Here is a 25,016-nt window from a genome sequence, read left to right as displayed (position 1 = left end):
CAAAAAAGAACATGATGGAGGTTTATTAGGATGATTTAAGTAGTTTAGACGGCTAGAAGTTATTTTGTGGGTTAATGTGTGTGTTAATTGGTCATTTAGCTGTATAATAATGGGAAAACACCGAGGAAGAACACAGGGAAATAATCGTCTTGTCACACAGAGCTGCCAACGGCTGCCGCGCGCGCGCGCACACACACGAGACGCGAAGGGTGAATTCCCGCATGCGCAATACCGTCTGGCTTCTCTGTGTGTAGGAGATTGCAAGAAGATGATGCGGCTGAGCGGCCGGCACGGACTGAATGCATAATTGGCCTATCTTAGTCATAGATTTTAACTTGCCTTGTCTAGTTTCTTGCCAAATTGCTGTTTAATGTCGAACTGTAGCCGGAGCGGCGTAGAAACTGAGTAGCAGTAACGGCAGCAGAAGAAGAAGAAGAAGAAGAAGGAGACGAAGAAGAAGAAGAGGAGCGCAGCCGTAACTGAGAGGAGTTGGGCATCAAATTGCACCGGATGTCATTACACGCTTTTAAATATCGAGGACGTGAGTAACGGTTTTTAACGTTGTCGTAATTTGAGCATGCTAATGCTATTCGTGTATTTATATTTTTAAAAACCGGCTAACTCCCAGTTTTTAGTGTTATTTTGGGGCTTAATTAAGAAGCCTTAATGGAGACGAGCCCAGCCCTTTGTTCATGTTAAAGCTAATTCATAATGTGGGTGACAAGAAAATACGTTTCTTAACATTTTTATAGTTTACAGTAACGCTAGCTAACATTATTGTCGACTTAATTCGCTGTTAGCACCCGCCCACCTGTTAAGCCTGGGCAAAAGGCACATTTGAATAGCAAAATTACCGCAAAATTAAATTACCGCTAACATCCCTACGATTAAACAAAACGATTTAATTGACTGTTTGTAAGCTACAGCTTTTAAAACACACATTTATTAAATGTATTATTATTTCAGAACTACAATAAGAGAGTCATTGTAACAGTGTGGAAGCTTTATCCCCAGATTTTTCTATTTTTATTGACCAGTAAAGCTTTTTTTAGTGTGTCATAGGACATGTAGGCAGATAACCATCAAACAGGCTTGTGGGTCGTTGGGCATTTGTACTTAGGCCTACATCTAAGCTCGTTGATCAATTGAATTTAAGCCTCTTGAGCGGTCCGAGCGAAACCTGCTGACACATGCGCCCCTGTCTTTTTGTGTGCGCACAAACCCGGTTAACCCTCCTCTATCTGATTTCCCTCCGCCGGCCACTGCAACTAAACCAAACCCTGGGTTGGGTATGTTGTTTTATGAAGTCCTGCAAAAAAAAAAAGTAGTCCATGCTGCAGATTATATGGTGGGTGCTCACACCCATGTGCAATATTGCTCCAAATACTCAGCACTTTTCTTGTCAGCGTGGAGTGGACGCTCATTGGTGCACATTAATTATTGAAAGGGCAGCTGATCTGACGCATCGGATTAATTATAGATTAATATGGAGACACCTGCTCTCAGGTGGATAAGAAATGTTTGTTATGTAATGCTGCTTAATTACAGACAATAAGGTACACATATCTCCCTTAATGAATAGGTACCACTATCACTAAGTTAAAGGAGGTTAATAGAGGAATTGAGTCTATCTATTCATCCATATCTATCTTTCTATCTATCTGAAGTGTCAGATACAGAGACAAAACTAATTATCCATTTCCTCCAGTCATCTCAAACTGTTGTGACTGGCCAGGAATCATAAGAATCAATGCAAAGTGCATTAGCATCTTGCCATGGTTAATGTTACAATATTGTTTGAAACGACGGAAAGAGAAGAGAGGCCTAATGCCATCTTTTGGGATGTTTGCAGCAATGCTGAGTGTAATGGATTTCATCCATTCATTTATAATGAGCCGAATAAGTCCATTGTGTACTGTATAATATGACACAGCATAATACAGATCCCTGTTCAAAAGGCTCTTATACTTGGGGATGTCAGTTTGATATGATGCTGGCAAGTGTTCTCTTTGGCCTGATGAACATGTGCACATCGTCAGTTGGAAGTTAATTATGGCAGAGATGTGTCTCAGTGGTTCCGTAGCGTAGCTCCTCATGCTACTAGTTAGACTGATAGGATACGTATGGTTTGTGATTTAATTATGGTGGCTCCTCTCACCAATGTCTGCTCCCTTACCTCTCTGTCTCTCCTTTTCTCTCCCTGCCACAGTATAATCAGGACCAAAGGCAGAGCCATGGAGGTTGTAACACATCTTGTGAATGACACTGTAGAATTTTACAAATGGGGCCTTACTATAGCAGGTAAGATCTTTACATCACTCAAGAGCAGCATGTGCCAATTCATATATGTGATTGTCGACTGTTATTGTCATGCAAATTATCAGATAAAATGGTATGGGTTATGATAAGATTATAGTCATCAGCGTACCTGTAGAGATAGGGCACAGAAAAGTGCCCAATTTAGGATGTTATCTTTCCGAAAGTGTGAGCATACTTGTCATGAACATAGATGGTTTTCATGCCACTTCTTTTTGGTTTGATTTACAGAAGACCCTTTCCACAAAAAGAAAAATATATCTTACTGAAAAGCTTTAGAAGTGGGGGTTTTTTTGGCATTTTTGCCTCAATTTAAAAGATAAAAAGGTTGATAACGGGGGGGAAGAGAAAGGGGTATAACACGCATGTGATATACGCTGTAACCAAAATGTTCCATACTACTCATTTTAAACAATCCTTATTTCTCATCAGACGAAAATTACATATTTAACTTAATTATTATTTTAGTAAAATATTATATGCATTAAACGATTTGCCTTAAAAGACTTTGTATTTTTTTTTAAAGATACTGATTTTTTGCTTTTTTTCCCTTTTCCGTACTTTTAGTTTTTGTATTTCATTTGTTGTACAATTAAATTTATTTTATTTTTTTTTATATTTTTTATTTCTTTCGACAGCATTTTACAAAGCAACAATATAAAATCTGTTAGGCAAAGTAATTTCTCCTGCTGTCTCAATTGAATTTATTTTAAAGTTATTTCTATACTATTGAATATATTTTCAACAACTTTTATCATAAATTTCTGAAGTGCGCATACTGCGTAATGCACGTATTGAATATAATGGAATTTACGAACAACAACAACAAAAAAAGCATGCACAAGTTTGCGATAGCATAACTACATGATTAAATCTGGCAGGTCAAAGTTAAACCAGGAAGCAGCCTCAGGTAGCCTGGGCATAAATTTAAATACAATTAAATACATAGTTTAGTAGTGTGGTTAAACAGGAAAAGGCTGTTAAGTAAATTAGAATATTGTATAGACACAAAAGAGCAAAAAAAAAAGTATAAAATATGTTAATAAAGCTGGATTTTACCTGAACTTTTCCTTCAAGTGATTATTACAAAACTATAATGTAGTAATCTAACTCAGTGCAAACCTGATACACTTGTGTCACACCAATCAAGTGTCATGTGGTTGTTACAGTGTGTGTGCATGTTCTATAACTGTGTGGGAGTTAACTGTACAAATTAACCTTAATACAGCAGGCATGACATGTGTTTGAACTTTTGAAATGAACCTTTTTTTCCTCCAGACAAGAGGGTGGAGAACTGGCCAATGATGTCATCTCCAGTCCCCACTCTGGCCATCAGCTGCCTGTACCTGTTCTTCCTGTGGGCGGGGCCTAGATACATGCAGGACCGCCAGCCCTATACACTCAGGAAGACCCTCATAGTCTACAACTTCAGCATGGTGGTTCTCAACTTCTACATCGCCAAAGAGGTGAGGACATGGAGATTACTTCGTGTATCACAGTACACATGACTTATAGTGTTGTTTTTTGTTTTTGTTGCCATGGCAACTACATAAAAAGATCCTAATATGTTTTCCCTTTACAAGTGTTAACAAATCTTTTTCCCTCAGGCTATATCAAAGAAACACTGTGACAGTCAAGTTTGGCTTTACGCTCAGATTTTAATATTATAATCATCATATTATTAGTATTTGAATATTTCCAAAATAGAGTTTGTTTCTTTAAAAAAAAAAAAAGTGCCGGGGGGAGGTTTAAGATAAGCCCTAAATATCCTCAAATCCTAAGACACACCTGCATACAACAATTGTAGAAAGGTTGAAAATGGCCATTTAATATATATACTGATAAATAGTATTAATGTTTGGTTTAAGATTATAAACTGTCCCCTCACCTGTCATTTTGCAAAAGTGGCCCCTGGGCAAAGGAAGCTGAGTATCCCTGCATTACGCGATTTATTTTTAGATAACATCAAGTTTATTTTTCACTGGCCTGATCAGAAAACTGCATGAGTCGTCGGGCCTTCATTTCCTGTTTCTCCCTGCTGCCTGCTGAACAGTGACTCTCATTTGTTCTTCGGAGACTATGAAATGAGCAATGAATTGACAAAAATTGCCCAAAATAACCAACTGGCGATACACAGATATTCATCCAATTGCCCTGTCGTATCGCCGGCTGATTATGCATGTTTCATTTTGCTGGTTGCTCACACAGAATGCACAGAAAGGCAAGAAAAGACAATAAGGATGGTGCAGAGCAAATTACAGCAGTGTGTGTCACTATTGATACTGCCCACTGTGACAAACCTACTACTTAACGTAAAGGGAGAGGACAGATACTCTCAGTTGAACCACTTTAATTTGAAATTTAAGTGGTTGAACAGGCGTTCTCTCTGATAATGGATTAATGGGTTTGAGTCATTATAAAAAAAAAGCTTCTTTAATGTGAATGTTCTCTGGCTTCTTAGTCCTCTCTGATAATAAACCGAATATCTTTGGACAAAACGAGACATTTAAGGACGTCATCTTGGACTCTGGGAAACACTGATCCATATTTTCAACATTTTCTGACATTGTATAGACAACTAAACAACTAACTGATTAAAGAAGAAACATGAAAATAAACGTTAGTTGCAGCCCTACTCTACATATTTTCTTTTTCAGCAAATAATGTGTCTGGTGATACATCTACTCTAATGAAAAATAAGATGCAGCACCTCCTGCACTATTACAGAATACAGATTCTACTGTAGCAGTGATTTCCAATCCCTGATGTCTACTGGCTCTCAGATGTGTCCGGTTTTATAGAAAACTCAAAACTTATTGGTAAATTATTGGTATCCTTCTGAGAAAACAAATGCGCGAACAGAGATTATAGCAGTAGTTGTTGCATTCTTCAAAATATTAGGAAATGTCAGCCATTGCTCTCTCAGCCTCTCTCTGACTTTGTGGTTCCTTTCTTCCCATCAGCTCCTACTAGGCTCTAGAGCAGCCGGGTACAGCTACCTCTGTCAGCCTGTCAACTACTCCAATGATGTCAACGAAGTCAGGGTGAGCTCCCTCCAACACACACATTACCTCAGCACACACCTCTGAACACAAACTTAACTTGAGGAACCTTTGACCTCGAGGAGATCTGTGCATTTAGTTTTGCTGGGGGTTAAAGGAGGACATCTACAGATATATCTGTAGTGATTTCAGGACAAACAGGGCGTGGCCTGCGCTCAGATAGGCGGGGGTAATTGGTCTCACCACTGTAACACTCCACCCCAACCTCCACCCTCTGGCCTCGCTCTATCACGGTGGCATGATGCCACAGCACCTCGGCTCAGAGAGCAGCCATGTGTACTATGTGCATGTGTTTAGCAGGCTGGTAGGAGTGAGTCGCCTGGTAGTTCACTGCGGTTGTTCAGCCACATTAAGCAAAACCATAGGGAGCAAACAATGCTCAGATCAAAGGGAACTATGAACTGTGTTCGCTAGAAGTTGACAAGCAAGATTACCCATCCGTCATTGCTCCATGCCTGCTTTTAAGCTAAACTTTATACTAGCCAAACCAGTATTGAAGTTACAGCTCCGTGTAACTTCAATATTACGACAAACATTTTTATTTATATTTCTGTAGCGCAACATTTCACAGTAGCCGCAACAGGTATGTGAGGTGTTTATGTTACCAGAGTAAGGTATGGAGGAAGTGATGTGTGTGTAGATAACATTGTAGGGTGTTCTGAATGGAGGAAGTTTGTCGTGGGAAGCTCCCAAAACCAACATTCCCTGAACAGGAAGTAGGGAGTATTTTTTATGTACACTGTGGAGCGGAGGGCAGCCTAAGATAGAAGAGCACAAAGAGTGATGTGTGACATGTTGCTGTGGGACAATAGGACATCTAATCGCGACTACATCTGCAATATATACATTTATTCACATTCTTCCTGAGACCCGAACTTTTGTTTGGTATGCATTTTCAATTTCTCCTAGCAATTTGGGATCAGCAGGACTCGATAAGTATTAAAAACTAAACATTTACAGTGTCTGAGCTTGCTACTGTTGCTAAAATTGGTCAAATTTGTTGCCATATCAAACTACAATCATTAATAATCATAAATAAACAAGTTTCAACCATAAAATGTGATCAGGTTTTGGACCTTGTCCACTTCTGTGTCAGGATTGGCTGCAGACTGACTTGGCAGAGATGGCCGCCATCTTGTTTTTACATGGATTAGTGTATTGTGCTCTTACTACCACTAGATGGCACAAAGAAGTGTCCACGACAACAGGTCTGAGTTCGGTAGAATCAAGTATAAGGTCAAGTAAACCCAAAATGCGATGTCCTCATATGAGGACACAGGGTCTCAGGAGGATACAGTTACACGTAATATATGATATGTAAGTGTTTTGTCATGTATATTATGATGCTACTTCATGCTATCATCCTACAGTATGATATTATTTTACCTCAGGCTAGGCGATACGGTGAAAATCAAATATCACAAAATCTTTAACTGAATGTCTTCATATGAATATTGCGACAATATTGTAGAGTTGCCTTTTGGGGCACTCACAAAAAATTAAAGCATTAAACTTAAATTTTAGCATTTTGTTCCTTTTTTATACCTTGTTCACATATTTATTCTTAAAAACTGTTCTCTGCAGTGGTGATTATTCGTAGTATGTTACTCAACTGCCCTACTTGAATGGAGTCAGGTTGGGGCTGTAAAAGGCTGATTAACCAGGGCCTTCAGTGACACTAATGAGTGCTGCACATCTGCAGTCTTAAGCTGTTATCTGTCAATGTTGTTATCGCGAACAGATCCACCGGAGCGAGCTGCAGTATTTCACTCCACCTTATTTCATGTCTTCAGATAGCATCTGCTCTCTGGTGGTACTACATCTCCAAAGGAGTGGAATTCTTGGACACAGTGTTTTTCATCCTGAGGAAAAAGTTCAACCAGGTCAGCTTCCTCCACGTCTACCATCACTGCACCATGTTCATTCTCTGGTGGATCGGCATCAAATGGGTCCCCGGTGGACAGTGTGAGTAAAAGGATCTTGAGTAACCACATCCAGATGTCGAAATTATCAACTGATCTTGACACTTAAGAAGCGACTTTCACTTGCACACTAGCTAATTATAAATAACACAACCACCATGCCATCTGATACAGATTTAACCCTTCCATCTTTCCACAGCATTTTTTGGTGCAACCATCAACTCTTCCATCCACGTCCTCATGTACGGTTACTACGGCCTGGCAGCTCTGGGACCTCAGATGCAGAAGTACCTCTGGTGGAAGAAATACCTCACCATTATTCAGATGGTGGGTGTTACTTATTTTTGCATGTGTCCTTTGAGTTGTAAAAAATTGCAGATGTGTATTGAGTGCTCCAGACATGAGGTAACATCTATGCACTTCTGGTACCCTTGTCTTGAAGTTAATGGGTTGATTAAATAGGTTTTTGGTTCAATGCCAGAAATAAAGCCTGTCGAGGTTTTCACGTTTTGTTCTACGGCATAAAATATGTCTGTAAGTACCCCACTCATGAATTTTGAAGCTTTTATGTGTCTAAAAAAACTGCTAACAAGTGGCTAAATGATACTTTAGAACGTCACCATGCCGAACACAGTTTTATGGCCTTGTTGAGGTGGTGACGTTTAAGTCAACTTCTGGGGTTAAAGTTACCTTCTACCACTCATACGGTTGCCACTCCACAGCCCAAAGCACGTCACTTTGACAAAGATAACATAATTGTGCCAACAAGGGCTGGGTATTGTTTAAAAAATTACAAAAGCAGTACCTTTGAAGTGATACCAATACCAATAGAGCACTTCATTGGGTTCCCATAATATGAATGGAGTGGTGTGTAGTATGGCTATACTTTAAAACATTTGGTTTCATCTCAGCACGCTGAACTGCCACCTCCATCAAATACACCATGCTCAACTTAACCACACCACAGGTTGTGTGGGTTATAGCTGCTGCTGCAGGAGTGTGAGCTCCACACTGGGGACAGTTGTGAGAGTCTGCCCAGCCACACACACAGTGACAGAGCCAACTGTTGGCATCACACAGCTAGCATTACCTGATGGTTATTAACAACAGAGTCGAGCCATTGGTGTCGATGTGTTGGGATCGTTCAAGACCTCAGTGTTGGATATTAGTGTTACCTCATGCTATCGGGCAGATGTTGAACTGACTGTTTGCCTGGAGGAGAGCAACTCTGGAGAAGGCAGCAAGAGAAAGTTTGCTAGTATCCAGCAGGTAGACTGGACGGTCTATGATCAGATCTGTGGTGCAAAAAGGGTTCTATGCAGGTAGCACTTCACTGGAGATGTTTTGATACTATTTAGTATGGGTCATTTCGATGGATACCTCTAAAGTCATCGAATACCGATATCCAACCCTAGTGCAGTTGTTCATAACATTGCAGTTAAGTCATTGAAACAATTGTAAGCACTAGAAATAGACGGAAGAGATCAAATCTGTAGATTTTTTGGTTCAGAGCAAAATACATCGATTCAGAAACAGTAACAATATGCGGCAAGTTAGTGCCCCATGTATGCCGTTAGGTATGTAACGTAATGTTATGTACTTAATTTAAAGTTATGTAGTGTAGGTTTAAGAAGAGAAACACGGTGAGGTTGCACCTTAATGTGACTCAGGTTTACTTGGTATCAAACGGTTTTGACCACGGATCTTTAGGAGTAAGGACACATTCCCAACTTGTCAAATACAGATGCTTTGGGTTGGCTGGTAGTCGGGCCGAACCACTAAACCAAAGCATTGCTATTTGAAGACTCGGGCATGAGACTCTACAATCAACTATCTTTTGCATACTGCACCTTTAACCCTTTCATCATGACATTTTGTATGTTCAACAGATCCAGTTCCACGTGACCATCGGCCACGCCGGCCACTCCCTCTACACAGGCTGTCCGTTCCCCGCCTGGATGCAGTGGGCTCTGATTGGCTACGCCGTCACCTTCATCATCCTCTTCGCCAACTTCTACTACCACGCTTACCGACGCAAACCCTCCTCCACGCATAAGGGAGGCAAGCCCATCGCAAACGGCACATCTACGGTAACTAACGGTCATAGCAAAGTGGAGGAGGTGGAGGATAACGGGAAGAGGCAGAAGAAAGGACGAGCGAAAAGGGAGTAAAGAAGGAAGAGGGGCCCGCGTGGCGATTAAAGGAAAGAGGACAGTTGTTTTAAGGGCCAGAGAAGCAGGGAGGGTAGGGAAGGGATAAACAGAAACCAGACCGGCTTCATCATCCCTGCAAATAACGTAGACGGATGTGATTTGTGACCAACTCGGGAAGGTGAAAGGGTAGAAGTGTGTGTGTTGTGTCTGTACGGGGGTTTGAGAGGAAGAGAGGGGTGTTGGTTGTCTCCATTACATTTTTTTTAAATATCAAGAAAAGCAAGATACTGATCACGTAGGCTCCGCGCTCTGCTGTCCAACTGTGTTTTGGACCGTAACAGGACCAAAATATTAAAGGACCTACACACTGCTCAGCATCCTCTAACTTATCAACCAAAATTCACCTCCAACTTTTGTACTCTGGATTCCAGTATTGTTTTAACTGAAAGCTTACATAGTCTTTAATATGCTAATTTATTTTATAGTGCTCTGAAAGAGTTTTAATGACTTTAACTATTACCAACAAAACACATGCAGATGTTTATACCAAAGGTTTTCGGGGGGCTAATTATTTTTGTTTACGAACACTTAGAGCAAAGGTAGCGAATGGAAAAATCACAATACGACATTCTCACAACTGCCATCAACCAAATCATCGACCAATCCAACATGTCACAGACTTTCTCTGCTGTCTGATAAACTGATATAACTGTGCTGCATTTACAGATGACTATTTTCTTTGTGTTCATTGTGAATTAAAAACCTGGTTTAAAACACTTTGGGGGAGGGCGACTGTAGTTTCTTTTAGTATTTATGCAAATTTGTGGGTATCTTTGTTAATAATATTTTTTTTGTGGGTCCTCACGATTTATTCCTTTTTTGCTGTGTGACGTAGCCGAGGTGCAAGAATAAGAGATTTGAAATTCAGCTCAATATTGTCTCACTGCCATGTAGGACTGAAGGGAAACTCCTCCTGACAAGAGCTTTTTTTTTTTTTTTGTAAAGAAAACAAACGGCTATTTCATTGTCTTAATAAGAAAGCGGACACAGCTTCTGGCTGCACATATAACTGAAATAAAGACAATGTCAGCACCCCATAGATCATGTTTGTGTGTCTTTGTCAAGTCAAAATCAGCGACTTTAACGCCACAGTAACTCAACATATAGGATCACGTTATACCCCATTAGGAGCCTAATCTGGAGCCAAAGCCTTCCCAGCCCCGATCTTCCCATTTCCTCTCCCTCATCGTTCCTCTGCTCCCTTCATCCCTCTTCCATCCCGGGATCTGCGGCATGGAAAGGTCTCTTCTACGTGTGTGTGTGAGAGGCAGAGGTAGGCTATGTCTTTGGCCTGTCCAGACAGATCTGCCCTAATCTTTGGGGGTAAATTGGCTTTAGCTTCAAAAGAGCTTATTTCCACGTCACTCCATGAGTTACCCAGGAAAGCAGGTCACTGGAAGAGAAGCCTTTGCTAATCTGCCACCAGGTCCCTACTGCAACTCTCAAACTGTATGGATTAGTTAACATTTAGCTGTTACATAGTGTTGATTTTTCGTGCAAATGACTTAACAATACTTTAAAGTGATAAAGGTTAGAGCAAAAAAGAGCCCTCAACATTAGCAAGATGTTATCTATTAAATTTTGTGTGGCATCTGTGCTGTGAATTTAACATCCTGGTTCATCTCAGGACTTTACCTCTGCCTCCCATCCACATAAATTTCACACACTCCGCACCCACTTTGTCATTAGAAACACTATATCCTATCGCTCTTTCACCACATTGTGGATTTACTAATGGCATCTTTTAAATTATTCATGCACCATCTTTTTTTCCTGTCGTCCAAAAGTCTCAGATCACACCCATTGTGTTACTTTTCCCCACATCCTCCTCCCTCCAGCCTACGGTGCCATACATGTAATGCACTAATTTGCAGCAGTCCACTTTATCATGCTGCAGCACCACCTGTCTCTTTGTACCCATTGGCGCCAGTGTGGAGGTGGAGGTGGAGGTGGAAAGGAGGTCTCAGGGTGTAGATGTGAATGATAGACCTGATGAGATGAGTGAGAGGAGGAGTATTTGTCCTCCATGGGGACACAGAGGGATCTAAGCCAGGGACTAAGAGGATTGCAGAAGGGCCAAGGCTTTTCTATCAAAGGCATTTAGCTCAGGTCACTATAACCCGCATCCCTGCTGCTGCAGGAACGTGCAGACATATACCTGTATGCTCACATATACTATGGAGCCCATAGAGCTGTGTGCCACATAGCTAGCAGAGGGCTACAACATTTACACCTTGATACAGAACTCAATACATCCCTATATACGTGTATACAATTAAAGTCATAATATATAGAATGACATTTTGAAAATATGGAATGAAACTTGAATATATGAAATTAAATTTGAATAACTTGGCACCCTAGTTCACTGCATTCAGTCTTTCAGGATATAAACAGCAAACAAATTTCTTCATCTGTAGAATACGGTAACCAGTATTATTTTGGCCGTACACGCATTCGCCAGGATGTTTATTAATTGTCATTAGATTTCATTTAATATTCTCAAGCTTCTTCCATATATTCTGACTGTCATTCTGTACATTAAAATTTTCATTCCATATATTAAAACTTTCATTTCTTACGTTCCCATTATCATTCGATATATTTAAGTGTCATTCCATATATAACAAAGGTTTATTCCATGTATTCAAACTTTCATTCTGTATAATGCCTTTCGTTCAATATATTCATTCCATATATTTAAACATTCATTCATTATGATCCGATTATCATTCTATACCTATAGTCGAGTTTCATTCCAAATATTAAAGGTTCATTCCATATATTTGAACTTCCATTCGATATATTCTGACTTTCTTTACATATACTCAAGGTTCATTCCATATATTCAAATTTCCATTCTGCATGTTCCTGTTATCATTCTATATCTATATTTAAGTTTCAATCCATACATAATACAGTTTTATTCCATATATTCAAACTTTAATTTGGTATAATGCCTTTTTTTCCACTATATTCGTTGTGCGTTCCATATATTTAAACATTCATTATGATTCGAGTATCATTCTATTTCATTCCAAATATTAAAGGTTCATTCCATATATTTAAACTTTCATTCAATATATTCTGACTTTCGTTACATATACACAAGGGTCATTCCATATATTCAAACTTTTATTCTTTATATTCCACCTTTCTTTCCATATATTCATGGTTCATTCCATATATTCAAACTTCTGTTTTTTCATTCCATATATTTAAACGTTCATTCTTTATGTTCCCATTATCATTCCATACCGATAGTCGAGTTTCAATCCATATATTAAAGGTTCATTTTGTATATTCACATATATGTTCAACATTCTTTCTCCATCTTAAAGTTTATTCCATATATTTAAACTTTTGTTTTATATATTCAGTTTTCATTCCACCAATCCAAACTTCCATTCTGTATGTTTCGATTATCATTCTATACCTATATTCAAGTTTAACTCCATATATTCAAGGTTCACTCCATAAAGTCAAAAATGTATTTTAAATACTCCTAGTTTCCATCCATATGTTCAAGGTTATTCTATACATTCAAACTTTCATTCTATATAATCAAGTTTAATTTCATATCTTTAAGGTTCATTCAATATATTCAAACTTATTCTATACATTCCGATTTGCTTTTCATATATTCCAGGTTGACTCCATATATTCTGACTGTCATTCTGTATATTCAGACTTCATATTATAAATATATCATAATTTCCTAAATGGCATGCCATAATGTATGTAAATGTGTGTATATACAGATGTGGATGGGTGACAAACTTAACACACTGAATAGATTTAAGATGAAAGTCATCTGGTCTTATGGAGATGGTGGTGGGGTGAGCATTATCTTACAAAATCTTCTCTGTGTTTAGCTGGGTTAAGATGTAGTGACTGTGAAGGCTGTAGCATTTCAATACATCATCTTCTCACCAAGTCATTCAGTAAGCCCTGCTGCAATGACACATCTGTATTTGATGTATCTCTCCGCTCTTTTATTCAGGTTTTTCCTTCACTTTGTCCCCCCCTGTATGTAAGCCTGTGGATTCATTAGCTGAGTGACTGCTGACTGACCCACCCAGGGTGAGAGGGCCAGTGTTTTAGAGGGTGAAGGGTTAGTTTGAAGGGGTTAAATCTCTGCAAACTCGACCCGTCACTCACTCATCTCATTAGCAATTATATGACTAAGAAGCTCATTCTAGCCTAACAGAGTGGAAACAGTCAGCGTTTTACTGGCTCTCCGTCTGTGGGGGACAGATTGCCTTCAGAGCTTGGGCTGACTCACTTTCATGTGTGGAGAGCGCCCCCTGCTGGGCCTGAATCTGCTTACACTACATATATGAATCAGACAGCGAAGGGTTCTCTCATCAAGCTCAGCATTTAGACACAGGTTAAAGTTGTAAAGGCTGAGATAGATCCTACAGTTTTCATGATGCAACCCAGTGGTGATTTTTTTGTTGGACCCTCCTGCCTGATAAATGACTATGATATATTTGTACACTAGAATATTTTGGCTGGATGTTCACCATCATATAAGAAAGAAAAATGGGAAACAATTCAGTTTCAGGATGAAGACATTTGTATATGTAATAAGAAGGAAAAAGATTTAATTTTATTTTATTATCTTGTTTTTTTTGTACAATTATTGAATTATTGGGAAAATTCCACGTTCACAAGAAGAGATGGACTCCAAACACGAATTTGCACTTTTTTTTTTCCTTTACTCAAGTACTGCAACAATATGGCACCACAATAAGAGGCTTATTAAAACCCATAGACTGCTACATTTGATTATCTTTTTGATGGACTGATGATACATTATCTTGAATTTATGTCTTCTTTTTTTTTTTGCAATAAATGTGTTTAACAATAACCTCAATTGTGGCTAAAACACAATCAAGTGTGTAACAATACTTTGTAACAAATTCAAACTCCGAAGTGAGCTTTGTTTTTATGTTTTAAGTATTGATATTCTTGTTTTTACATATTTTGTGTGCTCTTATGAAATGTGCTCTGATATATGTACAGTATACCTGTTTTTAGGTATTTCATGTGTTTTTTGTAGCTTTCATCACACACACACAGGAACTACAGTCAAGTAATAGCCAAGTTAACTAAACTGGCACAGACATTATGTGCATGGTCCCTGTGGCTTCTTCTAATCTTAAACCATATGAAGACACAAAAAAACTGACCTTTCTCTAAACAAAACTAAAATAAATGCCCACGTGTTTCAAATGTTCAAAGTTCCTAATACAGGCTTTCTGTTATAAGACTCAAGAGAAATCAGAGATGTTATCTGGGTTGTTTTCTCAGACATTAGGGACTGTTCCTTACTTATGTTGGGGGAAGGGGTGGTGCAAAAAGAGAGAGGCATGTCAAATCATTTTTTAAGCCCTTGGGAGGGACTTCTGTTTTTGATTTTGGCTTAGGAAAGGAGGGATATACAAATTTAAATGGTTGTATTTTGTATTTTTAACAAGCATTTTTTAAAGAAAACAGCCTTTAAATTTGCCAAAATTAGGGGCTGTACACATGCCAAGACAGGAACAGAACAGGGTGCACAGAATCATTCCATAACTCAGACAGCTCACTTTCAACAGGTCAGATAGTAATATTCAGGTGGATGATGATGAAGAGGAGGAGGATGTGGAGGGGATACAGGGAGGGAGTGGTGACAGTCAGATAGGTAACTCCAGTGGAGAGAGGAAAAGGAGTGAATGTGTCTTTTTATTGTCATGTATTGCAAATTTTTGCAATGAATAGAACAATAAAACACATCGGAATCAGTGTGCAAAGTTTCTGTGCGTAAGGATTTTTTGGATGATGTATTAAAAAACACATCTGAATAAACAGGCTCAGTGTGCAAAGGCCTGAAGTTTAAAAAATCTAATAACTCATTTTTGGTGGAGGAAGAGTCATGCATTTTCCACCTGTCACTCAGGGAGGCTCAGAGAAAAATATTTGCAGCTTAGGGTCACAGTTTTTAAAAAATGAAAATAAAAAACGAAGTCACGCCCCAGTCACCCACCCCTTATTCTGATAAGTAAAGAACAGTCCCTTAGTGGGCCAGCTTTACTAATAGGTAAATTCATTTGTGGTAACTTGGGTGCTGGGGTAGAAAAGAACAACCTAAAGTAAATAAAACATGACTATAATATTCTGCGTGTTAGTTTAAATTTGTACAGGCTACTTGCATTGTAAATATTGTGCAGCCTGCTTTAACTTTAATGCACTGAACCACAGTCATGAGAGTAAAACTTCTTTGCAGCAGAGAGGGAGAAAGACAAGGATAAGAGTGCATTGATGGGCTGTGGGAGTAGTTTGCTTTCAGGGCTTTCTGCCAGGAAGGGATTTCTTCAGGGGGGGTGGCTGCTCACTTCCTGGTTTGACGTACATCTCTACGTCATATGGTCAGTGCCCCTGCAGTGCCTGGTGGTGCCCTGTGTCAGCGACTCTGTTTACTGCTCTGCGGTAAGATTTCACCCATCATGTGGAGCTCTCTGTGAACATGCATCACTTTGGACTTTTATTATTTATAAAGGTGTCGGTCAGAGTGTGTCGGTCCAGCAGGCTGCAGGCCATCTTTAATGGACCTGGACTAAACAAGTAGGCCTTTGTAAAGTTGGACTGTGGGTCAGGATGAGTGGGTGAGAGTCTAAAGCGGCATCTAGTGGCGCCTTTATGGGACGCATCTTCATCTGAGTTAAAACTCTGGACTTGTGTGAATGTTATGATATAGTGAGAATATAGTTTTGTAGTTAAATAAGTGTGAGCATCCTGTGTGGATATGTTTAGTGTCACTTGTGGTAAAGAGGAGATTGCAGCGGATGTTTGGAGTTTGTGTCAGAAGAGCAGAAAATGAAGGCTGCCGCCGGCGGCGCTGCAGATCCTCCATCATCGTCAACATCATCAGGAGACAATAGCGCAGGGAGGAGGAGGAGGAGGCAGCACCGGGCTCCCTCGCCGGCTACAGCCCAGGAAGGGCCAACCAAGCGAGCTCCGAGACGCAGAGACAGGCCCAGATCCCCTGCGCCCGCAGGAAGGAGCAGAAACACCGGGGTGAAGGAGAGTTTAAGATCCGCAGACGGAAGGGAGAGGGAGCCCGAGAGCCGCGGCGAGGCAGCTGTTCACCCGGATGGTGCTGAAGCTGATGTAGTCAGACCAAACAGGGCGGATGCTGTCGGGGAAGATCCGACAGATTCATCATCAGCATCGGCCCGTCGCTCCGCTTTGCGCCTGCCCTGCCTCAAAGGCGACTCCTCCCTGCGTCTGTTGCCCGGCAGAGCGTCGCTAGAGAAGGGGAAGAAGCCCAGAGAGGAGGCGGCCGGCCGCAGGGAGAGGAGCGGCGCGTCTGTGGGCTGCGGCGCGGGCCTCGGTTTGGGTTTGTGGAGAGGAGGATGCTTACAGGCTGAACTCATCCAGTTCCACCTGCACAAGAGACTGAGGAGAAGCGGGGCGAGGATGCAAAACACGGCGGATAACATGGAGACGCAGGAGGCCGCGCTGGAAGAGCCGGAGCCGGCTGCAGAGGCGACAGAGGCGGGGTCCGTGACACAGCACGACCAGGCCTATGAAGACGAGATGGAGAGGCTGCTGGAGGAAAATGAAGATCTTAAGGTTTGATGCATGGCTGTTTTTATGTAGGATGGTGCTCTGGCATCAGCTAGGGATGATTTCAAATGTGGTATGAGGATGCAATTTGTCACCTCAACAGAATCCACTGCAAAACAGCCATTTTTGTAACAGAAAAACATGTTTGCATTTAAAGCCTGTGGGCCCATAACCACATTACTCTGCACTGAATCTTGTGTTTGCACTGTCATAGATAAGCAAGCATCACTTGATTTGTCTGGTAAACATCCTCCCTGTCTTACAGAACATGAAGCTAAGACCCAAGTTGAACATACCCCAGCTACAGATAATTGGTTATTGATCAAACTGGTATGGATCTGCTAGGATCAATGATATCATGTGTCAAAATGAGGGACAACCAAGGGAGCTGACAGCTGGGTTTGCATGTTTATATGCCAGCAGCTGCAGGAAACATCTACTGCAAAGTAGGCACAGTGATAAATATAATTCAAGTAACTCACATCTATTAATTTCAGATAATTTTCAGATTTAAAACCATGTGCATGTGTCTGAAGCTGCCTATATCTGGCTTAGCTCCAAAACATCCATTACTGCCTCTGTGGAGTCAAAAGTCAGATTTCTAAAAACCACAGACAGCCGAGATTAAACCATCTCATAACTGTGACACATAGTCTTCACTTTGCACCCACCAGTGTGAAATCGAGGAGATGAGGACCGAGATGGACGAGATGAGGGACACATTCTACGAAGAAGACACGTGTCAGCTGCAGGAGATGAGGCGTGAGCTGGAGAGGGCCAATAAAAACTGCCGGATCCTGCAGTACCGTCTGAGGAAGGCTGAGAGGAAGAGGCTGCGCTACGCCCAAACGGGAGAGATCGATGAGGAGCTGCTCAGGAGTCTGGAGCAGGACCTGAAGGTGCAGAGGAGAGGGGAAGGAATTAGTATTCTCATTAATGTGCAAGCTGTCAGTGTAATCATGAACACAGTCGCCATGGTTTTAGCTTTGACTCCTATGCATATAGCAGGTTTTTAAGTTGAGTTTATTTATTATTATTTTGTTTTAGAAGGGTATGCAATCACCCAAAGATAGTAGAGTTTACTGATTGTATCCTCACACTAACCATACAATGCAGGTAGCGAAGGATGTGTCTGTGAGGCTGCACCACGAGCTGGAGAAGGTGGAGGAGAAGCGCACAAAGACAGAGGAGGAGAACGAAAAACTGAGACAGAAACTCATAGAGGTGGAAGTGACCAAACAAGCCCTGCAGAATGAATTAGACAAAACCAAAGAGGTAAGACAACACTGACATAGATGGCTACTAAATAATGTCATTATCGCCCAATTTTAGGCCCCCAAAAAGTTGTAAACCATGCATATTCATTCATCAGTTCATTTTCCATAATCCTGTCAGGGGTCGTGGGGAGGCTGGAGCCTATCCCAGCTGACATTGGGTGAGAGGCAGGGTACAGCCTGGACAGGTCACCAGACTATCACAGGGCTGACACATAGAGACAGACAACCATTCACACTCACATTCACACCTACGGACAATTTAGAGTCACCAATTAACCTGCATGTCTTTGGACTGTGGGAGGAAGCTGGAGTACCTGGAGGAAACCCACGCTGACATGGGGAGAACATGCAAACTCCACACAGAAGGGCTCCCCCACCATGGGTTCAAACCGCAACACACGAGATAAAAAAAAAAAAAAAAAAAAGGACATTCAAGCATTAATTTTTCATTTTACCACCCTCCAACAGTCTCAGAAGAGAAGAGGAAGCAAGGACATCCAGAAGACTGGGAAATCAGCACAGACTCCTACAGAGGTGAGATGTTTGTACAAATAAAGATGTAATTCGTCATCTTTTTCTCTTGTTCGTCGTGGTGAGTATTTGTGAGAAGTCTTGTCATGAAGTTGTATGAATTCCAGACATCAATAAGACTCATTAAAGTAGAAACAGACTTCTTTCCTCGCCTGATATCAGACAGAATTGTCAGCTCATTACACTCCATTTCTATTTTCAGTCTGACATTGTGTCCACTCTAACGTATTTCTGTTGGGAGACGGAGATTCGATTTTCCCTAACCAATCACTAGAGACCAATATATCCACCTGAATGTAACATTATTTTAAGTCCACATTGATGCATAGCCATGCCAACATACTTGATTGGCCCAGGTTTTAAGAGTGGAGCGGAGCAAAGTAAACTATGATGTCAGGCAATATTGAGAGGATGTAAATACAGAACAGCCTCAACAGCAGCGTCTATCTTGTCTATAGTTCTCACCATTATCATTATTACTCCTCATTGGTTTTAGGGCACTGCTTGACAACTCTAGATAACATCCTGACAATGGTGTTAGCCCTGCCACTGCCACTGATTGGCTGATTGAGTCTCTGTGTTGCGCTCATTGGTTGTTTTTTATTTTAACTGAGAAACCACTGATTTATGTCACAATACCAGACGAGATTAGTCAACTCAAACTCGGCAGAAAGGACAGGTTTAAAGTTCTGGACCCAGGCATTGGTCCTGCCTATGATACTGATTGGCTTATTGAGTCCCCGCCTGGCGCTCATTGGTCATTTTTTTTTAAATTTTAACCCAGAAACAGCTGTTTCGTGTCACAATGCCAGACGAATCAGCCAACTGAAACTCAGATGGAATGGATGAATTTAAAGTTCTGGACCCAGGCAAAACTTTTTCCCTTTAGTGTTTCCAAGTGGTATTATTGTTGGTGCCACTGTCACAAAGACAACGGACTGCTTTCCGTTTTCCTCAGAGTCTAGCAGAGTCAATTTCCACAGTTACTTTGGTTGGTCCATTGTCCACCATTTCTGCTCTGGGGTAAGAAACTGCAAAGACCATAAGTGCTATATAGCAGACAATTGAACTTGCTTGAGTTTTCTCGAAGATGTTTCACTTCTCATCCAAGAGGCTTCTTCAGAACTGAAAAAGCCTCTTGGGTGGATTGGATAGGAATTTCTCGGATGAGAGGTGAAACGTCTTCAAGAAACTCAATCAAGTCCAGTTGCCTACAATATAGCACTTATGATTACCATGACCTGGATGACTGAGAATCTTCACCGACAAACTGCAAAGACCTTACACTGATGCTCTGTGAGAACTAGGGATGGCTACTGATAGCTACCAGGGAAACAAAAGTGCTATGCTCTTCCTGTTGTGGTCGTGCAATGGTTGATGCACTTCCTTTGTGGCAAAAATCCAGCCTTCATTTTCCTGGGTCATCGTAACAGGTGGCAGAAAGACGAGCCACATAGGGAACCAATTGAAACGCTGATGGCACCATTATTCTATAGCCATTACGTTATGATCATTTACTTGATATCGTCAAGTCAAAGCAAAAACATGTCTATTTTCACTTTAAAAAAAGAAGTTAAAACACAGTGGTTTAGAACATATAATGAAATTCTGAATTGCCAGTCTCCCTTCATGCAAAACAATAATAAAAATACAATTAAAGTTATATTCTAAGAAAAATAAATAACCAGAAGCACATAAGTAAGTAAGAAAACCTGAGTTTAAAATCAAAGTGCAGGATGCCATCATGCTAATATTGCAACAAATCAGATCAAGTTGTAGCAGTCAGTGAGTGCAATGGGCAGTGTTTGATGATGTTATTCAGCAATGTGATGGCCTGTGGGTAGAAGCTGTCGGTCAGTCTTGTTGTTCTGGATTTCATACTCCTGTAACGTCTGCCTGATGGCAGGAGAGTGAAGAGACTGTGGTTGGGCTGTGTACTATCCTTGATGATGTTGTGGGGCCTCCTGATGACCCTGGTGTTGTAGATGTCCTGAATGGATGGGAACGCTGCTCCTGAAATGAGTTGTGCAGTTGTTATCATACGCTGTAGGGCCTTCCTGCTCAGGACAGGAAGGACCCTTGTAGATCCCGCAGGTTTACAGTACCTCACATCCTCACATAATGCTCAAGTCAAACATTCTGCTTGGCACCTCAGGCTAAGGGCCAAAGCTCCATTCGTTCGAAGAAAAGTATATTTAAATGAAAGCTGAGAGTTTGCAGAGCTCTGGGAATTACTTTAGACTTAGCAGACGTGCTTCATCCTCTCGGTCCAATGATAGATAACGACTGGCTGCGCTACAAAATCTTCTCTTTAATCTTAAGTCCTTCCGTCTTTACGCCTTATTGCGGAGACCAACCTTGTAAACTTCAGGATTAGGTTTTAACTGTTTCTATTTAAATTCTACGTAGTATTTACAGTCTGTGTTGTCTCTGTGCTCCAGGAGGACAATGAGGACCTGAAGTGCCAGCTAGCTTTCATCAAAGAGGAAGCGGTGCTTATGAGAAAGAAGACAGCCAAGATCGACAAAGAGAAGGACCGTCTGGAGCAAGAGCTGCAGAAGTACCGCTCCTTCTATGGGGAGCTGGACAGCACCCATCCTAAAGGAGAGGCTGGGGGTCCGCCCACCACCCGTGAGTCAGAGCTGAAGCTGCGGCTCCGCCTGGTGGAAGAAGAGGCCAACATCCTGGGGAGGAAGATAGTGGAACTGGAGGTAAGAGCAGACAATGCTACATGGGGCTATTAAGGTAGTAATGTGGGATTCATGTGAGTGTTGAGTTTTTGTCCCTCTGCCCCCACAGGTTGAGAACCGTGGCCTCAGAGCCGAGCTTGACGACCTCCGTGGTGAAGGAGAAGGCGCTGGGAGCTCTGGGTGTGGAGCGATGGGTGGGCCGGGTGCAGGGCGAGGCCTCGGTGATGATCTGACGGAGCTCCGACAGCAGCTGCAGCTGGTGGAGGACGAGGCAGAGCTGCTGAGGAGGAACCTGGCTGACGCTGAAGATCAAAACAAGAGAGTAACCGCCGAGCTGAACAAGTTACGGTTCAAAGCCGGCACCCACGAGGGAGGCGCCAGGCATGGGGGAGGAGCGGGAGGAGCGGCAGGAGGTGGAGGGATTGATGGAGCAAAGGCAGAAGTCCTGCAGGAGGAGTTAAAGGCAGCAAGGCTACAGATCAATGACCTGAGTGGCAAGGTATTACAGGATTATTGATAAAACTGACATTCATTTGATAATTGCCTTTTAGCTATGAGCTGACATAAAATATTGTAAAATGTTATTTATGATAGCCATAAAATTAAAAGTAAACCATACTGTATCCTCTTTAACCAGGATGTTGTGAGCAATACTAGCTCTAGCCAGGTTAGCCAGTGTCAGCAATACTCGGTGATTACACTGTATTTTGCACATACAAACACTGTCGCAACACAGACAGAGGTTGAACAGTACTGTGTGTACGACTGTTTTAATGAGACACAAATAAGACAGAAGTGCTAACGAACAGTATATTAGCACAGCTTTTACTACTGTTGATGCGCAAAGTAGCCATCTTGGATTTTGATGTCAGGGTTGGGGAGGTTCCTCCGACTTTGCGAGTCAGAAATCCGACTTATAGGGGAATTCCAGTAGAAATTTCTCACTTGAAACTCAGAAATTCTCACAAAGTCTTCCCAGCGCAAATGAAACGCACCATTAGGCACAGCATGCTTTGAGTGACATGCTAATGCTAGTATGGCAACATGCTAACACTGACAATGCTAAAATGCTGATGAATTTTATGTATTTAATGATTTGTTTACCTTGTTAAACATCTTAGTTTAGCGTGGTGGCATGCTAACATTTGTAAACTAGCATAAAGCTAAGTTTGTGTTCGTAAAAATTACCTGATGCTTAACACTAAAATTAGAGTGCTGTTGTTTGAAGAAAACTGGGCACTCTATTTCGTCATGAATTAACGAACGTTTTTGCAAAAACAAATACAGCTTCCAGTTTCTTTATGAAATTACCTATCCCTTTCTAACACAACTAAGAATCTTCAGCCATGCTAGCTGCTCTGAGAGGTTTAACTTTGAGCTAAATGCTAACATCAGCATGCTAACATGCTCATATTAACAATGTGAACATGTCGGAGTGCAGCAGGTGTAATGTCTACCATGTTTATCATTTTAGTGTAGCGTGTTTTTCTAATTAGTATTAAAGGAGATGTATTCAACATTGAGAGCGTATTTATGATTCAGAGTCTACGGCAGGATTGTCTGCGCACGGCTCTCAACATGGAGGTGGTTGAGCTGGCAGCTAGCAGCAAATGATGCTAACTTAATAAACAGTGCTAACAACAGCAACAGTGGTGACAGAGCTAACATTGATAACTAAGGGGGAAATCAGAGGGTGGGTGTTACACTTCTATGACGCCATCATCCGGTTATCAGCAATAAGAGCCATATGAGCACAGTGCAGAGCTGTGGCGATTAGCTGGCCAGTGGAGCGATGTTGTCATGTACATCTTATTTTATAAACCTTATTACGGTAACGTTTCTTTGTTTTTATTCAGGTGATGCAGCTGCAGTACGAAAACCGCGTGCTCCTCTCCAACATGCAGCGCTATGACCTGGCCTCCCACCTCTCCCTGCGGCCCAGCCCACGGGACAGCGACGCAGAGAGCGATGCCGGCGGTGCGACAAGTGGTCGCCGTGAGAGTGATGAGGACTCCACCTCCTCACGCCTCGTCCCACCACACCGCAAACGCGAGGGCCCTGTAGGCGGGGAAAGTGACTCCGATGAGGTCAGAAACAATAACGGAAGCAGCCGTTGCCTGACGCCCACACGGGGTCTCTACACCCCCACGGGGCCCGAGGGTGCCGCCTCCTCCGCCTTGGCCCGCTTCCTGCCTGGTGGCCGGTGCAGCCTGCGTGAACGGCAGCAAATGACTGACATCCGTTTGGAGGCGGAGAGGCTTGTTCGGACCATCGACCGCCTCATCGCTGACACGGCCACCATCATCTCAGAGGCGAGGGTCTATGTTTCAAACGGCGACCTGATGTTCGGGAGAGGAGGAGAGGAGGGCGGAGAGGATGATGGGAGCAGGATCAGGGAACATGAGCTGCTGTATCGCATCAACGCTCAGATGAAGGCCTTCCGGAAAGAACTGCAGACCTTCATAGACAGACTGGACGTGCCGAGGCCTGAGGACAGGGAGGCGGAGGAGCCGCTGTCGGTGAGACAAAAATTAAAAATGTTTCAGACTTGTATGTAAAATGTCTCAAACAGTTTAACGCTGATTCTTTTTCCTCCCTTTTCTCACTAAATCCAACCTCCTGATTTGTCACCCCACCCATCCTCCGCCCAGATGTTCCAGCCTATCATTTTGCTCATCCTCATACTTGTGTTATTCTCCTCCCTCTCTTACGCCACCATCTTTAAACTAGTCTTTCTTTTTACTCTCTTCTTTGTTCTGTGATGTACGCCTCCCTTAATTCACATCATCCCTTGTTTGTTTTTGCTCTGTTGTTATTCTTTCCTCCCCGCGTCATTTGTTGCCAAGGTAACCAAAAAAGCACAGGAAAAGCTCAGCACTTGCCAAGGCTGCAGTCACATTCAAGAGAGTGTGACTAGATTCAACACTGGAGTCGACATTATCCACAACACATCACCGACCACGTCCGGTCCTCAAGAAGGTGAGTTACACTGTGCTTTAAGAAAGATGACCAATCCTCGATAACAACAGTGTTTTATTTTGGGACATATTATAAAGGGTAGGATTGTTGCATGACAGCAATTGACAGAGTCACATAATATGTCCTCTGTGTTAAGACATTTTGGTTGTTTCAGGTTCAGGCATCTTTGAACCATCAATACAATTAATACGTTGCAGGTGCTGGTTTTACTGAAATTTGAAATTCACAGGAACATAATAAAGTTTTTCTTAATGTGCACCTGCACGCTGAAATAATATGCTGTACAATCTACCTTACTTTTACTCTTAGGGCAAATTATATTTTTTATTTCATCTGATTTCACTTCCGGCTGTTCTTGTTTCAGTTAATTCATTTGCTTTAAATTTTATTTGCTGCATTTATCCTTTAAGGT

At 41.7% G+C, this 25,016-nt stretch overlaps 2 protein-coding genes across 2 annotated transcripts; both read left to right on the top strand.

Moving 5' to 3' along the window:
• Positions 1–258: 258 nt before the first annotated feature.
• On the top strand, positions 259–10,452 carry LOC125896751 (elongation of very long chain fatty acids protein 4-like). The gene is made up of 7 exons (XM_049589601.1): positions 259–541; positions 2,210–2,301; positions 3,595–3,782; positions 5,280–5,360; positions 7,172–7,343; positions 7,500–7,627; positions 9,190–10,452. The coding sequence occupies exons 2-7, from the start codon at positions 2,235–2,237 to the stop codon at positions 9,469–9,471; spliced, it is 918 nt and encodes a 305-aa protein (XP_049445558.1). The 5' UTR covers positions 259–541; positions 2,210–2,234; the 3' UTR covers positions 9,472–10,452.
• Positions 10,453–15,946: 5,494 nt separating this feature from the next.
• On the top strand, positions 15,947–24,598 carry LOC125896741 (protein SOGA3-like). Its single transcript, XM_049589586.1, has 8 exons — positions 15,947–17,133; positions 17,802–18,026; positions 18,244–18,402; positions 18,873–18,938; positions 21,377–21,646; positions 21,735–22,124; positions 23,482–24,144; positions 24,277–24,598. The coding sequence occupies exons 1-8, from the start codon at positions 16,375–16,377 to the stop codon at positions 24,385–24,387; spliced, it is 2,643 nt and encodes an 880-aa protein (XP_049445543.1). The 5' UTR covers positions 15,947–16,374; the 3' UTR covers positions 24,388–24,598.
• Positions 24,599–25,016: the final 418 nt, after the last annotated feature.

Source organism: Epinephelus fuscoguttatus, linkage group LG11, assembly GCF_011397635.1.
Source record: "Epinephelus fuscoguttatus linkage group LG11, E.fuscoguttatus.final_Chr_v1".
Classification (NCBI taxonomy): Eukaryota; Metazoa; Chordata; class Actinopteri; order Perciformes; family Serranidae; genus Epinephelus; species Epinephelus fuscoguttatus.
Note: the sequence above shows the minus strand (reverse complement) of the source record. Positions and strands in the feature narration are given on the sequence as shown.